The sequence below is a fragment of the Lemur catta genome, chromosome 3 (genome assembly GCF_020740605.2).
Source record: "Lemur catta isolate mLemCat1 chromosome 3, mLemCat1.pri, whole genome shotgun sequence".
NCBI classification, from domain to species: Eukaryota; Metazoa; Chordata; class Mammalia; order Primates; family Lemuridae; genus Lemur; species Lemur catta.
In genome coordinates, this window is record NC_059130.1 from 117,701,945 (window position 1) to 117,719,435 (window position 17,491).

At 48.4% G+C, this 17,491-nt stretch overlaps 1 protein-coding gene across 2 annotated transcripts in view; it reads right to left on the reverse strand.

The window, feature by feature from the left end:
• The window catches only part of PDPN (podoplanin), a 30,069-nt gene extending 14,281 nt beyond the window's left edge, over positions 1-15,788 (reverse strand). The window contains exon 1 of one of the 2 annotated variants that reach the window (XM_045546080.1): positions 15,313-15,788. In XM_045546080.1, coding sequence (XP_045402036.1) covers positions 15,313-15,571 — 259 coding nt within the window. In that variant the 5' untranslated portion in view covers positions 15,572-15,788. The remainder of the gene's footprint in view (positions 1-15,312) is intronic. The other variant, XM_045546079.1, reaches the window with a different exon arrangement.
• Between the last annotated feature and the right edge of the window lie 1,703 nt (positions 15,789-17,491).

Below are 17,491 nucleotides of genomic sequence, written 5' to 3' on the forward strand. Positions count from 1 at the left end.
AGCTGCCGGGTTTCCAGCCAGCATTTGACATCCTTTTCCTGTCCTTTCCCTTTCACTCCTGAAATTCAAATGTACTGAAGCCTTCACTCTCCAATTCTTTTTTTCCTGAGACATGTGGACCCGCTGGCACACAAACGGACACGCATACATACACAGGGTACACGTGTGCACACACTCGGCTGTTCATAGGAGTGCAGAACAATGAATCCACAGTTATAAACCAATATCCATGGCCTGGCAAACAGGGTGGGTTCGGGCACCGCGTGCTCTCACACTTAGGTGAACACCTTTCCTGCCACACCCGGCCTCGGCCGCATTCGAGTCAGAACCAATGGGAGTTTCCAAACGTGGTGGCAACCCATTCACTTACTTTGGAATTCGTTATTATTCTTTAAAAACCTAGACCAAAGTTTATACTACCCAATTTTACCTTAAGGTTCTTAATTTTGAGAATAAGGACTTAAGTAATGCTTATTTATGTAAAGTTGTTCATTATGAATAATTTTTATCTTTGCATTAAAGTCTAATAGAGCGCTAAAATATTATTCTAGATTGCTCACATTATGGAATGGCATTAAAAAAAGTTTTAGAATTTAGATGCAACATTAAATCGGGATTTTACTATAATCGTATTGTAATACTCCTAAAATTTTTTTTAACTAATCAGCTGAATTTAAGATTCAATGAGTCCCAAATTCTTGATAAAATTCTTTTGAATAAGTGTTTTCAATCTTTTGGTTTTATTTACATTTCTTTCGATTTGTGGTGGTGACTTGTTCCACCTGTTTGTTGGCCATTTGGAATGTCTTCTTTTGTGACTATTTTTCCCTTATGATATCCCCCTCTCTTGTAAGCACTCTTTATACCTTAAGGATATATTCTTTGCACTAGATGGCATTTGCATGTCTTTCGCAAATGGCAAGCTGTCAGTAATCAAACTTATTAAGCTTCTTTTCTCCCTTTAGCCTCACACTCCCAAACCCTTCCTCAAGATCATATACAAATATTCACCTATCTTTTCCTTATGGTTTTGTTCTTACATTTAATATTTGTTTGCCTTATGTTTATTTGAAACTATCATGTAAAATAGGAATATAATTTGATTTCCCCCCAATAGATTAGCCAGTTGTCCCAATAAATCCTCTTTTTCCCACTGCTTCAAAACTTGCTCTCACTGAGACAAATGTCTTCTTGCAAGTACCATGTCCGAGTTACAGAAACTCTCCAACAGAAGGTCCAGCCTCAGTGGCCTGGACGTGGCCGACATACAGCCCCTCTACACACGGCCCCGTCTGCAGACTCTCTGGCACCTCTTTCCAAATCCGCTTTCTTCACTACCAACTCCCTTTCTCCTCACATCCGCCGACTGCTGCTGAGTTACATCAGTGCCAAGGATGGAGCTAGAATAAAACTGGGTGTAGAGAGTCGGGAGGAGCAGTGGGCTACTCTGGCTGGGCACGGTGGCTCGGGCCTGTAATCCTAGCACTCTGGGGGGGCAAGGCGGGAGGATCGCTTAAGCCCAGGAGTTTGAGGCTGCAGTGAGCTAGGCTGACACCACCTCACTCTAGCCCAGGCGACAGAGTGAGACTCTGTCTCAAAAAAAAAAAGGGCTACTCAAACAGGTGCACGTGGGGTCTGTCTGAGTTCTGGCTCTGACGCAGTGTCATAAATTCTGCCTAACACGGAAGGCACAACATCACAGCAATGCCCTGGCTCACAGTCTGTTCAGCAATGCAGGGTTTACATGGTGTCTTTATTTCACGACAGCCCTATGCATGAATAGTGTGGCACTGTTGTCCCCACTTGACAAGGAAACTGAGGTTGACAAAGACTCTCTCCTTGACCAAACTTTTGTCAGACTCCTCTGAACCCTCTTCTGAATTCCCAAACTCAGACTCCTGTGCCCATCTCCACACTGTCCAGTTGCAGCAAGACCCTGCTACGCCAGTTTAGGGAGGATTCCCCCCCCCCCACCCTGGGGATCTGAGCAAGTTCTTCGCCTCCACCTTCGATGTCTAGGCCCTCAGCCCACCTTTAGCAAGAATCTTGTTAGGCCAGTCTAGCAACAATCCACTGCCCTTGATGTCTCCTTGTACTAATTTTTTATCCAAGGACACCCCCCCTTCTGCCTGTTGGCTATAAATCCCTACTTGTCCTGTAGCCAGAGTTGAACCTGATCTCTTCCCTACTGCGATACCCCTCATTAGAGTAGTCTTGAATAAAATCTTCCTTACCATTTAAACAAGGGTCAGAATAACTGTTTAACAAAGTCAGAAGTTAAATGATCCACCAAGTTTGCCGCCAAGTTCACCTGATTCATGAATGGATATGCAGCCAGGTGTTCTGTGCCTTTTGTGCTTTCCTGGCAGCTCTGGGCTAAAACGCCTGCTGCCTCCCTCCCTGGGGTCTGACCTCCTGCCCCATCTGCCCACCCCATCCTCATCCTCCCATAGATTGTATTCCTGGTTGTCAGAAGCAAATGCCTCTTCAGCATCTTACTCCTTCTTACGCAATCCCATCCTGTTAGAATCTTCTAATTTTATTCAGTGAACACAATCTTGACTTCCTCAGATATGTCCCCTACTAGGAAAAACCTGGGAGAATCTAAGCTTTCAGAAGTGGCAGATTAGGGCTGGGTGCGATGGCTCACACCTGTAATCCCAGCCCTTTGGGAGGCAAAGGCAGGAGGATCACTTGAGGCCAGGAGTTCAAGACAAGACCAGCCTGAGCAACATAGCGAGACCCCATTTCTACAGAAAATTTAAGAATTAGCCAGTTGTGGTGGTGCACACCTGTAGTCCCAGCTACTCAGGAGGCTGAGGCAGGAGGATCACTTGAGCCCAGGAGTTTGAGGTTGCAGCGAGCTGTGATGATGCCACTGCACTCTAGCCCTGGCAACAGAGCGAGACCCTGTCTCAAATTGGAAAAAAAAAAGTGGCAGATTAGAAGAAGGGTGTGATTTGCTTTAAAAGGATGTACTTCTTTTACATCTCTCCTCCCGGCTGTGCGAATTAAGGCAGCTCCATCAGTGAAGACTGGAGCCTTTTGAATTTACCTCTATATGCCCCAGCTCCTAGCACTTACATTCCTTCCATAAACATTTACTGAGCACCTACTGTGTGCTGGGTCCCATTCTGGGCACTGGAGACAGAGGCGTGAACAGGGCAAGGTCTCTACTCTTACGGACTTGAGTGCTGTTGGGGTGGGGTGGACTCACAGTAAGCAAACAAGGAAGACACAGATCAGTGTCCCCTCGCCCCCTACACACCTCTGCTCCCAGTGCACTTTCTTGGACCAGCCATTTAAATGAGTGCCCCTCTGCCTTCCACACACACACACACACACACACACACACACACACACTCCTGAGTACTTACTCCTCACCGGCCATCTATTCACTAATAGTCTGTCCCACTAGAACATAATCTCCATAAGGCTGTTTTATCTCAATGTCCCCATTGCCTAAAATACCTGGCACCTTGCTGGTAAGTAGCTGTTGAATGAATGGGTGGACTCCGGGTAGGGAAGAGCTGGTGCTCACTGAGGCTGAAGCCCAGAATGCCCGTGGGGCACTGCAGGCTCGGAGGGTACACAGTGTGGCTGGAGAGCAGTGGGTGAGAACAGTTAGAGATGAGATTGGGAAGGCGTGGGGGGCCAGCCCCACAGAATGTGACTTCATCTGGACTGTGGAAGGACACCAAGAGATGCTGATGAGCAGGGGCGTGACCTCACTGGAGTCCAAGCGAGTCACTCTGGACTCAGGTGAGTGAATCAGCAAGCAGATGCTTTCGCTCTTTGTCATCCAGGTGAAAGTGGGTGGTGCGTGCACCAGGGCAGTGACGGTGGGGAGGGCAAGAACTGCAACAAGTAACGGCTGGGTAGCATTTGAAGTCATTATTACCCACTGACAGTCAGAAATAAAGTGAAACCCCGGAGAAGTCACTTTACCATCGTTCACAGCTCTGTTGAGGAACATTTAGGGTAGAAATGGATCTACCAAATAACATAGGATGCCCCCGCGTGGTGCTGAGTCCTTTACTGGTGACGATTTCCTCTGTTTTATTAGGACGTTTGTAAAAGTCCTCTCTGTAAAGTTTAGGCACAGAGCTTCTGCCTGGTTTCCCCTCGATGTCAGAGGGAAGTTCCTCCCACTCCTGCTTCTGCTGAACCGCAGCTTCCCAGTCTGAGGGCTGGAGAAGCAGTTTCAACAGCATTTTACCTTGAAATGGTAAAATTGATTTCAAAAATAAACAAGACACAAGCAGAGCTACCCTCAGGATTTTCAAAGAAAACCTGCGGTGTTAGTCAACAGATGAAGGCGGTCTTTCACGCTGCCTGGTGTTTTCCAGTATCTCAGGCTGCGTCAGCGTCAGCGGCTAAAAGCACAAATATGCCTTTGTAGATGGATGACTAAAAGGCCTTGGAATGACTCTTAGGATCGTCGAGAGGTAGAATGTTCTTTTTCTTCTTTTAAAATGACATACTACGGATTTCTGGGTCTCCCCATAGGACAAACTGTAGGACAACTAATAAACAATTAATTCTAGCACCCTCCCTCCCAGCTACATTTGAGATAAAGTAATGCTTCCAAGGAATGTCTACTTGGAAAACAAAAACACCGGCTTCTGCTCCTTTGCTCAGACACAGGCTTTTGCATAGTGTTTTTCTATCATGTCTCCAATCTGTGCCCAAAAGCGTGAAAATCAGCACACTCGAGACCGTAGGAAGGTGCCAGCCTCCAGCATTTTCTAGCACTCTGCCGACCACCCACTGTGATCACCAAGCTCTCAAATCCCCTACACAGTTGTCCTTCAGTTCAGTTCAAAAGTGTCCCAAACGTAGCTGGTCTGGTGCTTCCCTTGGCTACCATGAAGTGGGTTTGGCAACCAGGAGGAAGGTGTTAGAACTTCTACTGACCACATCTTTAGAGTTACACCTCAAGTCCCAGGGGCTGGCCCATCTGCTGACCTAGTGTCAAACCCTTTCTTTGGAATATTGATGCAGTCACAAACATTTGAAGTTCCAAAGTTGCTCTGCACAAAGAAAGCCATTCCCTAACCCCGGGCTGTGTTCCCCACCCCCCCCCACCCCCACTGCTGGCAGACACTGGGTGTGGTCGACACAATCACTGACGTGGCCAATGGGCTCCCCCCACACCTCTTCTGTGGATCCTAGTAAAATTGCTTACTGGATCAAAAGTTCGGCCCTGGAAAATCTAGACTCTTAATGACTCTAGGCAACTCCTAGAAGGCTTTGGCCTGCCTGTCACTGGGTACCCCACAGAAATGCAGACTCACTGAACTTTCCTCCAGGCACGCATAGTGCTACCTAAACCTGCACCGCCCCTATTCCCAGTTGCTGACACCATGGTAGCAGACGTTTATTTAGCAGACGTTTGTTGAGTGACTGCGTAAGTACATTTATAGCCAGGCAGGAGATTTCTTTTAAATTACCCCTGGATTATAATACTCCTGCCATCATCCACTGGGCTTCACCCCAGAGCTGCTGCATACCCTCCCCTAATGAAAGGGACAGCACGGCTAAAGACAGAACACTTCACCTGTGGGGAGGAACTTGGCTGCCCACCCCGCCATTTAATGGTTCATGGGGATGGCGTGTCTGCGCACTGTGGCAGGTCCTGTCAACCCCTGCAGGCCAAGGCCAGCGATGAGATGAGACTTGACCACATGCTGTCGGCCTGTGGGACGTGTGTCTCTTCCATAAAGTGTAGGAGAAACGTATCAAAGCTGAGGAGATCAGACACGTGTCACTGGCTCCTCTGAAGAGATCAGGAAAAATCCTACATGTTAAGACTTGGAGCAGATCCCCTGACTTCAAAGCGGGGAGGGAGTTTGCAAAATGCCCCAAAGTTTTCTTTGGGCTTTAGGTAGGACACTGCCCCCACCCCCGGCCCTGGGTCACCTCCCAAAGTTGAAGGCAGCATTTAAGGTTTCTGCAACTGACCTGGGCAATAAAGAAAGAAGAGGGGCCAATGACAGTTAGGGACTTGATTTTCATTTCAATAGCAAGGAGCCACATTAAGTCACTGGGCAGGAAGAAGGGGCAGGACATAAGACCCCTAAGACACAACACCAGGTCACCCCTCCAGATCCATCCTCTTTCCCCTTTGAAGGGGGAAAGGAACTGAGACCTCGTGTGTACCTTTCACAGAGCTTTGCAGTTAATCTCCCTGACTGCCCAAGAGGTATTTTAATAATGCTACTCTTTACTGAATTTATGGGAGAATTTACGTAATGTGGTGTCACACACATTCTCTTGATCTTTACAAAAGCCTTGCAGGCTTTTTAGCTGAGGATGGGGAGGCTGAGAGGCTGAGTAAACTGCAACACAGGGACTAGACGCCAGGGCCTGTCAGTCTCCCAAGCCACGCTCCTAACCACTCATGGTGTCTCGCAGACTTCACAGGTACCGGTCACTCTTGCCCCCTCCACTCATATTCTTCCCTATTCCCCAAAGAAAAGGCTGGAGTTGATCGAGCTGCTCTGCCTGATGGCAGCCTCTGCAGGAGATGGAGGCTGGCAGCCCAGGACACCTGTGGGTTCATCTTTCAACTCCATCGCTGCCCATTTAAACACTACCCTTCACGACCCAGGTGAAACCCCTTCCTTCAGAGCTCTCCCCAGGTGCCAAGAGAAGTAATCTCGACACTAGAGTAGGATTTGATAACACGTTGGCATTTACTGCTTTCTCCCTGCTAGCTTCTGCAAGTCCCTGGAGGCCAACATCCCACCCCGCTGTAGCTTCCCGGCCACTCGCACAGTCTCTGCTGCTGCAAGGAGGCGCGATATTCACATTTTCTGGGCTCATGGGAGTGAATCAACTTGCCCACTCGCCCCCCGAGCACAAACAGGGCTCAGAACTCTGTAGTCTTCAAACCGGAGGCTGTGGATTACAGCCTCAACCAAGATTACCCAACCTGGAGACGTTTCCCTCTTGACTAAGAGCGGAAAGTTTTCAGTCAAAGAGGAAATGAGTTCACAGTTTTGTAGACTGGAATCACACCTCTGTAATAACTTCGCTGGAATTCAGCGGGGCCGGAGTTGCATACGCAAGTTTGCCTCGTAAGGAGGACCACTTAGTACTGGAGCCACCAAACCGAGGAAAGCCTGCTCTGGAAGTGCTGCCCCAGAGCAGAGCCTCCCACCGCAGTGGTGAGTGTTTGGGAAGCACTTGCCATCTGCTCGGAAACTGAACGGAAACCTGAGCTTCTGATTCACTGGGAGCCGTCAGCTGAGCAGGCCCTGATTTTGCAAGAGCGAAGAGAGAGGCCCCTTTGGATCTGCCCTCGGCGTCCACCCATGCGGCTCAGACAGCCCAGCTGTGCGCCCAGGAGGACGAGGCCTGCAGGAATGTGCAGCATGGCTGTTCCCACCAGCCTCCCTTGGCCTTGATCCTACGCTGGGTTAGGGAGCTCTTAATGTGCCTTGGTAGATTTTTTAAATAGTTGTTATTGGATAGGAGGATCTGTTCTGACCTTCCCTGACATCGTTCTCTCTTTGCTCTGATGTGTGGGAAATTTAGGCAGCAAGCTGCATCCGCTGGGCTTAATTCTGATGCCGCTCTAGTCAGCTCTCCCCAGGTATGCATCGGATACAGTGAATTAGGTGTCTCACTATTACCGCAAACTCACTGTATCTAAAACAGTGCATAAATCCTACTCCTTCTTGCCAATGGGTTCCTAACCTCTCCTCCTTCCTGCCTGATTTTTATATTTCTACTGCCTGCTTTCTTGTCATTCCCACCAAAAGGCTTGGGTCACCCTGTCTACCGCCCCCCTTTTCCTGCCAGACGTTTACTATGTACCTATCGTGTGCTCTTTTCAGTGCTTTCTTCTCTATGGGGCAAGATATGGATACAAATAATTAAAACACAGGCCAGGCAAGGTGGCTCACACCTGTAATCCTAGCACTCTGGGAGGCCGAGGCGGGAGGATCACGTGAGGTCAGGAGTTCAAGACCAACCTCAGCAAGAGTGAGACCCCCCCCCCGTCTCTACCAAAAATAGAAAAAATTAGCCTCTATCAAAAATAGGAAAAATTAGCCAGGCATGGTGGTACACGCCTGTAATCCCAGCCACTCGGGAAGCTGAGGCAGGAGGATCGCTTGGGCCCAGGAGTTTGAGATTGCTGTGAGCTAGGCTGACACTACAGCACTGTAGCCCAGGCGACAGAGTGAGACCCTGTCTCAAAATAAATAATAAAAACAAATAATTAAAATACAATGGTGAGAATAGCCAAAGCAATCTTGATAAAGAATAAAGTAGAAGGACTCATACTTTCTGATTCAAAACTTACTACAAAACTACGGTAATCAAGACTTATGCTGGCATAAAGACAGACATAGATCTGTCTACGTCTGATCTTGTAAGACAGATATAGATCACTGGAATATAACTGAGAATCTGGAAATAAATCTATACATTTACAGGCAATCGATTTTTGACAAAGGTGCCAAGATAATTCAGTGGGGAAAGAATCATCTTTTCAACAGGTGCTGGGACAACTGGAGATCCACATGCAAAAGAACAGAATTGGACCCCTAATTCACAGCACACACGGAAATTAACTCTAAATGAATCAAAGACCTAAATGTCATAGTTAAAAATATAGGAGCAACAAAAGAAAAAGAACAGATAAACTGAACTTCAAAATTTTTGAAGTTTGTGCTTCGATGGACACTATCAAGAAATTAAAAAGACAACCCAAACCACAAAATGGCCAAAGTGGCCTGGCTAAGGTGGCTCATGCCTGTAATCCTAGCATTCCGGGAGGCCGAGGCGGAAGGATCACTTGAGGTCAAGTTCAAGACCAGCCTGAGCAAGAGTGAGACCCAGTCTCCATTAAAAATAGAAAAATTAGCCATGTGTGGTGGTGAGCACCTTTAGTTCCAGCTAACGGGAGGCTGAAGTGGGAGGATCGCCTGAGCCCAGGAGTTTGAGGTCACAGTGAGCTACGGTGAGCCCAGCCCAGGCAACAGAGTAAGACCCTGTCTCAAAAAAAGGTGGGGGTGTTTAATTTTATGATATGTGACTATATATCAATAAGAAATTTAACATAGCACTGAGTGTTATAAGAGGTGAACAATAAGAAGTCAGAAAATACTGAGCTGCAAGTCTTGTTGGCTCTTATTCCCCAAAATCTGGGTCTCATTCCCCATCTGTTGACACCACACTTGGTCTCTTTACCTCCTGACTCCGCCCCACTCCTAGACTGGTCCCACAATCGCACGTGGCTCCCTCATCATTTTTTCTGACAACCCCCATTCATGGGCCCCCACTTCCATTCTGACTGCCTACTACCTATAGACAAAGGCCCACTTCTCCCACTCAACACGGACTCACTCATCTCCCCAATTTCTTGTCACTGCCCAACTCCCCAGCCCCCCAACTCCAGCAGCCCTCACTGCTCTTCCCAGCCCTTGGGAGCCATACCTCTTCCCATGTAAAACCCAGCCTGGTCTGATTTCCATGCATTTGCTCAAGCAAGTGGTTTCTTCTGCCTGGACTGCCCTTCCCTGCCACCTTGTCCAACCAACCCCACCATTTTTCAGCCAAGATCAAGTCCCATCTTCCCCACAAGGCTTTTCCCAGCTCCTCTCAGCCACAAGAATCTCTCATCCCCAAACTCCTAGCAACAGACAGTGGCATGTGCTGCTCAGGACACGCCATTTTATGCCGTCCCGTGTGTTCTTTCTACAAATGCAACACGCACCTGTCTTACCCATCTCTGTGAGCTGTGATCACACCTATGCTTCCTCTCTAACTTAACAACATGTGTGCTTTGTAAATGCTTCAGGGAGCAGGGTCAGCGTCCTTCAATTATGTACTCCTGGCATTCGGTACACACACAATCATCTGAGGGGTTAGGGGCCTGGGCCCCGGGGTTGAGCTGTCTGGGTTCAAGTCCCACCATTGCCACTTACTAGCTCGGTCTGTGTGTAAGTCACTGAACCTCACTGAGCCTCTTAATTCATCTAGAACATATGAGTAGTTCCTACCTTGTAGGCTGCCTGTGAGGATTGAATGAAACAGGGCTGGTAAGTGGTTGCTCAGCGCTCAGGGTATGTTAGCTCTTACTATATCATCACTGCTTTTTAGAAAAATTATTTTTAGAGACAGGGCCTCACTCTGTCACCCAGGCTGGAGTGCAGTGGTGCCATCGTAGTGCACTGCGGCCTTGAATTCCTGGACTCAAGCGATCTTCCTGCCTCAGCCTCCTGAGTGGCTGGGACTGCAGGCACATGCCACTATGCCCAGCAAATTTTTCTGTTTTCTGTAGAAACAGGCTCTTGCCATGTTGCCAGGCTGGTCTTGAACTCCTGGCCTCAAGCAATCCTCCCACCTCAACCTCCTAATGTGCTGGGATTACAGGTGTGAGCCACCGTGCCTGGCCTCGTTACTGCTATTAACACCACTCATTCAGAATCTAGATCCATTAGTCTTCACAGATTCATATTTAATTTCATGGAGCAATTTGGCTCAGATAAAACTGTTTCACATTAGCCAAGCTCACAAGAGGACAGGAAATCAAACAGTTTAGAACAGAAAATAGTTTATCAGTACCTGTGCACATATTTGCTATCCAAGACAAGCTCTTCTCAGGAGCTAAATACCCAAGATGTTTTTTGGTCTATTTAGAACAAAAGCAAAGGGTGGGTCTGTTGGATGGAATACATTTCCAGACTGTGACAGAACAGAGATCTCTGATTCATCACAGAACCACCTGCATTGAGATCAGAAAACCCGTGGCCACCAGATATGACTTCTTTCCTACTAATTAACTATTAAGCAGGGATGACATTTGCCTCATTCCCCGCTGCCTGACTCACGCAGCAGCTACTCCATAGATACTTGTTAAATCCGTGAATTCCTTGGGCAGGGCAGGTTTAACATCAACCAATCTTTGTGCCTTTCCTCTCCCTTTCTAGATTCTAGGCAAATGAACCCCCTTCTCCTTTGGGCAGGACACCATTCACAGCTTCTCTTACATGAGTTGTGTTTTATTCTCCTGGATGGAGACAATCTGATGAATTGTGGGAAACATCCTGTTCTCATCAATAACATGTTTACAAATCTTCCATCATGACCCTTCCCTGCTTCCCATTTACACTCAACGTAACTGGCACTCACTCCCCTACATGCTACAGACGTTAATGGAGATTATTACCCAGTGGCTCAGTGTTGGTCACTCTCTGCGGCTTGGGGCACTTTGCAGCTCTGTCCCACTGGGCAGAGGTCAAGAGCACATCTTCCTCTGGAAAAGTGACTCTCCCTTTGGTAGTTTTTTTTTTCTGCATTAAATTTAGCGTTGCCCTAACAATGTTAGTTTTCAGCTTCTCAAAAAAACGACATGAAAGATTTAGCCAAGTTTGCAGGTCTCCCCGTGGACTTAGCTTGATTCACCTCAAAGGACAAATCCATCTCCTCTGAGCAATTCTCAAAGCAAAGACACTCGGCCAGACAGGAAGGAGCGTGAGCCTACCTACCTCCGAGGCTCCAGGGAACTTGCCCTCACCTGGCTGGCCGCCAACAGACTGGTTTAGACACGTGGGAAGGAAACAGCCACCTTGTTTTCCTGCCTTGGATGAATTTGGCAGAATTCCAGTTGTTCTCTAACCTGGCTTTATCTCTTATCCCTTGGATAAAATGCCTGATCACTTTCCTTTCCCCCAAATTTTTAAGAAACCAATAGAGAAAGGACTCAAAACCCCAATCAGAAGGAGCTTTATCGTTTGCCCGCCACATGAGAATCCTTAAGACAAGTCGCAGTAACGGCTGACTTGGCTTTAGAAGCTCCCCCAGCACTCTCACTTATTTGATTGTCTCCCAACAGAACACTCGCATTGAGTACTTCCTTGGGAGGTTTCTGGGTGGCAGGAATGGCACGGCCTCCTTGGACAGCCCTACAGGATCTCATCAGATCCATCAAATGAGTTTCACAAGGGTAATAACGCCGGGTATTTGAGTTCTCTCTCCCTCCTTGTCCTCCCCCACATTTCCACAAGTTATAACCTGGCGTGCCTGCTCTCAGAAGCCAGAACTATGACAAATATTCAGATAAGCCAGTGGAATTTGAAGTGCAGGTTCACGGCTTTGCTGGCGAGGCCCACAGAGATGTGCAGCGCCTCTCTCAGAAGTGCACGTAGTTCAAACCCTGCATCCCGCAACATGCCGGGCACTCAGGAGGTGCTTAAAAACTATTTGTAGAATGAATTAATGAATCCTTTAGAGACAGCGTCTCACTTTGTTGCCCAGGCTAGAGTGCGGTGGCATCAGCCTAGCTCACAGCAACTTCAAACTTCTGGGCTCAAGCGATCCTCCTGCCTCAGCTTCCCGAGCTGGGACTACAGGTGCACACCACCACGCCCAGCTAACTTTTATTTATTGATTTTATTTTTATTTTTTTAAAGAGACAAGGTCTTATCATGTTGCTCAGGCTCGTCTCAACCTTCTGGCCTCAAATGATCCTCCCACTTTGGCCTCCCAAAGTGCTGGGATTACAGGCATGAGCCACCCAGCCAATGAATCCTATTTTAATGTACTGAGACAATGTCATTCTTATGGAAATATTATGGGGAGTATTTAAAGGAATTTTTGTACCTTTAGAAAATTTTTGTTTTCTCTTCTAAGGAACTTAAAGTGAGGTTAACCATTAATTTACAGTTCAACCTCTTTTTTTTTTATATATATATAGCAGAGGAGTGTAGTAAAAAGAGCTTGAGATTTGACGTTAGACCCAGTTTTAAACCCCAGTTCTGGCATCTTCTGAGATAATAGTGTATAATTTATAAGAGTTGTGACAATTAAAAGAGATAGCTGGGGACATTCCCAGCACATGGTTGGGGATGGGAACCAGAGCGGGGTGGTGTTTTTCCTTTTTGGCTGGACTATTCACTGTCATGCCAAGGTTTGGGTCTTTATAATTCTATGGTATAGAGTCACTGCTCATTTTACATAAAACCAGAGAGGGGAGTTGTTTAGTCCTGTTGGCCATACCTAGACTTAGCTTTCTCATGTCTGGGCACATTTTTAAAATGTACTTTGCTATACTGAATGTATTTTGGAACTTACGCACCAGTGTAATGTACAGAGATGCCTCCCTCATGAAGCCTCTAACAGACCCCACTTCATTAAATGCCTCAAATGCAACAAAAACTCCTAGCGATTCATTAAGATTTCAAGGCCTCCAAAGCTGGCAAGAGTTTCGGGGAAATCACAGGGAAATTTGTTTGCCGCATGATTAATCCTGGGTGGATAGGTCCCGGAAAAGCACATGTGAGTTAGCAGCAAGCAGCAGCTTGCAGAATCTCACAAAATAAACTGTCTGCCGGAGAGGCCTCATTTTAGATGAAAGTTCAGAGTGAGGGTGCGGCCTGACAATTGAGGAAAATGCCAGATGTGTGGACAACAGACCTCCTTTGAATCCACTAACATCCAAGGAAATGACACATGGGACCAGATTATAAAACAGAACCAGATTAGAACCCCAAAGGAGGGAAACCCAATAGGGTATAGGATCCTAAGAGAAGGATAATAACATTCATCACCATAATTACCCCCCAGCCCAGCTCCCCAAACAGAGCCAACAATAGCTCAGCTCAATGAAGTTATTCATCCATATTCAAGTCCCCTCACGCGTTAATCTCAGACAAAGGCCCTGCTGGGCCTCTGCTCCTTGCCAGCAGCCGGGCACTCAGTGTCCACACTCAGCCAGCCCCCCACACAGCCCGAGCAGGGCTTCTTTCTTTAGCCAAACGCGGTATTTTCAGACGAAGTTTACCACCACCTTTTAGGAGTACCTGTGACATTCAGGAGATGGCTTAAGATAATTACAGCTAACACTTCCCTGGGTGAAAAAGGAGGACGCTGCCCAGCCGCTGTCCCAGCAGGGCTGGGACGAGGCTCAGGTCAGGGACCTCCCTCCCTTTGCACTGGTGAGCACAGAATGGTGCGATGTGCACACTGTCTCGCCAAAAAGGAAATGTAACTGAAATACAGAACTGTATATATTCCGGTGGAAAGAGAAGTTCCAAAGATAGGACTGCCACGAATAGCCCATGGCTCCTGTAAAGAGTTGCTCAGTCTCTTCAGAGCAGACGGCCCAGAACAGAGCAGTACACTCCATATAGTTTCCCTAAGGCTGGGTATTTCTGTATGCATGGAATTGTAGAAGCCCAGGTTAGGTCCAACCCTCCTGCAAACTACTCCCTTTCCAAGAAGGATTCCCCTGGGCCTACGCCTACCTTGATCCTCAATTTGGAAAGTTTAAGAGCTTACCTTTCAGAGCACAGCTTTGCAACCTCCAGCCCCAAAGAGCACTAGTTTATAATTCCTTCCACTAACATTTAGTGAGCAACATTTAGTGAGCAACGTGCCAGACATAGTTTTGGCCCTAGGGATCAAAGCTAGACGTAGCTCTGTCCTCTGGAACTTGTATTCTACTTTTTTCCCCAATCCACATGCTCGGTCATATAGAGTTTATATTCTATTGGGGAAACAGAAAAATAAAGATCCAAGAAAAGAAACAAAATGTTGAGAGATGTTCATGGAGGCCACCAACACAGCACCTGGGCAGAAAGAGGCAAGGCAGGAGAAAGGGAAATTAAAGGACAAAGGGAGGGGAAGATGTGGACACGGGGCAGGCGGTGTCTCCCTGCTCCATCATCAGATCAGGACATTTAAAGTCCAAGGAGTCCCCAACACTAATTCAGCTACTGACACTGTTGCCGCAGTTCAACACATGGCTCCAAACCCACTTAAACCTCAACGTTCAGAACACTACTCAGTCACACTTCTCAGAAGGCCCCACTCGGATTCTTTCCACGCGCGCACTATCCTCTCTAAAGAGGATAAGGGAGGCCTCTTCCAGCCCAGCGATGGGGTCCCGAGCGTGTCCAACACGCCGGCGCACAGTGCGTAAGACCGGGCAGTCCCAGGAGAGACCAAGGCCGCTGGGGCAGGGGGAACCCTCCTCCCGGGTCCTGCCGCCCGGAATGTCCCTCCAGATTCTACTGGGGCAGTTTCTCCCGGGGCGTGGGCATCGGATCGCTCGTGAGCGGACCCCGCGGGAGGCCCTCTGGTGCCCACCTCGCCGCCGGTGGACTCCGGGGCTCCCCCCGGCACCGGCTGACCCGCTGCCTCTCCGCCTCCCCGCGCTGAGCCACTCGCGCGCGCGCAGCCCCAGCTCCCCGCGCTCTCCTGCACAACCTCAGATGCCAGGCCCGGGCATTCCACAAGTCCCTGCTCGCTCGTCCCCACCCGCCACTGCAGGAAGCCACTTGCCCCGGGTCGTACCTCCTCCTGCCGGGACCCACAGCGATGCGCTTCCCAAAACGAAGAGCAGAACTGGCACCTTCCACATCTTTCCGGCCGACCTGCGCTCTCGGGGGCCGAGGGGCTGGCTTCTGAGCTGGGGGCAGACGAAGCAGCTCCGCGGCCACAGGCCGGCGGGGGCAGCGCGGCGGAGCGGGGCGCGGGAGGAGCCCGGCCGTGCTGGGCGCGGGGCAGCGGCGGGGCGAACTTGGCAGCGGAGAACCCCCGGCCGAGTCAGCATTTATCTCTCCCGGCGAGGGCGGGGAGCGGGTCGCAGTAAGGTGGTCTCCGTCCCGGCGCGCTGGGACCGCCCTCGGGCTCTGTTTGGCCCGCACCAAAGCGATGATCTCAGGCCAGGTTTAAAGTTACAGGGCCGCAGCTGCAGGGCCGCGGGGACTGCGGGCCCGGCCCCGGCAAAATGGGCTTTTATTCCGTTCGACAACGGGAGGGAAGGGGACCACCTGCAATAAGCGGTTTTTTTTTTCTTTTTAAGCTATTAATATATTTATTATTCTGTTTTTTAAAGAGTAAGGCACAAGCCTACGTTTTTCTTGTTATGGGCTGAAGTCAGAAGTAAACTGTTCCTTGTGTGGCCAGGAGTTTTAGAACCAAGCATGGGATTGTTCTTGTAAATATTGAATTTGATGGCTTAAAAAAAAAAAAAAGTTGGCCGTCCTCTGGGTGGGCCGGAGGCGGCTCGCGCTGGTCAATTGCGCCCTTGTGCAGGGGACCGGAGGGGGCGGGCTCGGGGGGGTGCCCGAGAGCTGGCTGGTGGGAGCTTGGCAGACTTGGTGGCTTTGGCAGTTTGGGGGGAAAAAAAAGGTTCAGCTCCTTCTGCTTGTCCCGACCCCCTAGGACGCAGCGCTGCGAGGCTAGGGCCCACCGACGTGCGGAGGGGGTCAGGCCCCGCACAGGTGTGACCCACCTGGTGACCAACCTGTGTCCACTTCCAGCTCAGGCTCATCGCCTTTAATCCTGGAATTTGGCCACATAATCCCCACTTTACTCGTTTAAGCAATCTTGCCTTGATCTCAGGCACCAGGTATCAGCAACAAGAGAACTCACAATTTTTACTTTATTTTCCCCTGAATTGTTGGAATTTAAATAAGTTTTTTTTTTTTTTTTTTAGAACAGGAGTTTGGGAGGTGGTCTCTGCTCCACTCCCAGATGCCACAAATTCCATTCAACAAAAGAGCCTTCAGATCTTCAAACTAAGGCTGCCCCAAAGCCTCACACTGGGGTCAAAATGGATTGTTTTCAGATACTTATCAACGACCTTGATTACAAATTTACTTTTCATAAGAATGAGGAGATTGTTTTAAAAGCTCAGATTCCTGGGTTCTACCCCAAACTTATTAAATCAGACCCTTCGGGGATTCCTATTTTAAACCAGCATCCCAGGAGAACTTGTCTACAAAGAAATTCAGAAAACTTTGCCCTTCTCTGTAGCTTCTCAGCGTGAATCACTTGGGGGCTGGTGATTGTGCAGGTGCGGCTTCATTAGGGCGGCTGGAGATTCTGCATTTCTAAAGATCTCCCTGGTATTGTCCTGGGGCTACAAGATGAGCGCTGAGTGCTCAAACTAAAAAGAGGCAGAGGCTGGGAGAGCCAAGGAAGGGGTTGGAAATGTAAAGAGAAAACTGGTGACAAAAATATTCTTTCTTGAACTGACTTCCCCATCTTGCAGATACATTGTATTATCAGTACTCCAATGTCAGTGTTTACTGGCAGACTGAATTGCACATACATTGTCTTTCCAGCCTGTTAGGTGGAGAATAGAGGCAAATCCACTCCAAGGTGACCAAAATAAATAAATAAATAAATAAAAATGGACCATTTTCATTTAGAAATTGAAACAAAATGAAGCCTAGGTAGGGGAGGTTGGGTTATTAGAAAATTGCAAGATTATATATTTTCCTGTTATTTTAGCAAGGCCGTCTTTACATTACCTGCAGCTAATTTAGAGAGATGCCTAGGCTGGGTTTTGATTCCAGGAGACTCGACCTCTCACGCCCCCTCCTTCCCCCACCAAGGATGTGTCTAGTAGAGTCTAGAAGGCTGGTCGCCTGACCTTCTGATAGAGGATGGAAGAGGAGGAGGTGATAGTGGGTTGGATTCTGCTGGGGGCCATGGAGTGGGTGGGGAGGGGAGAAGTCTGTGG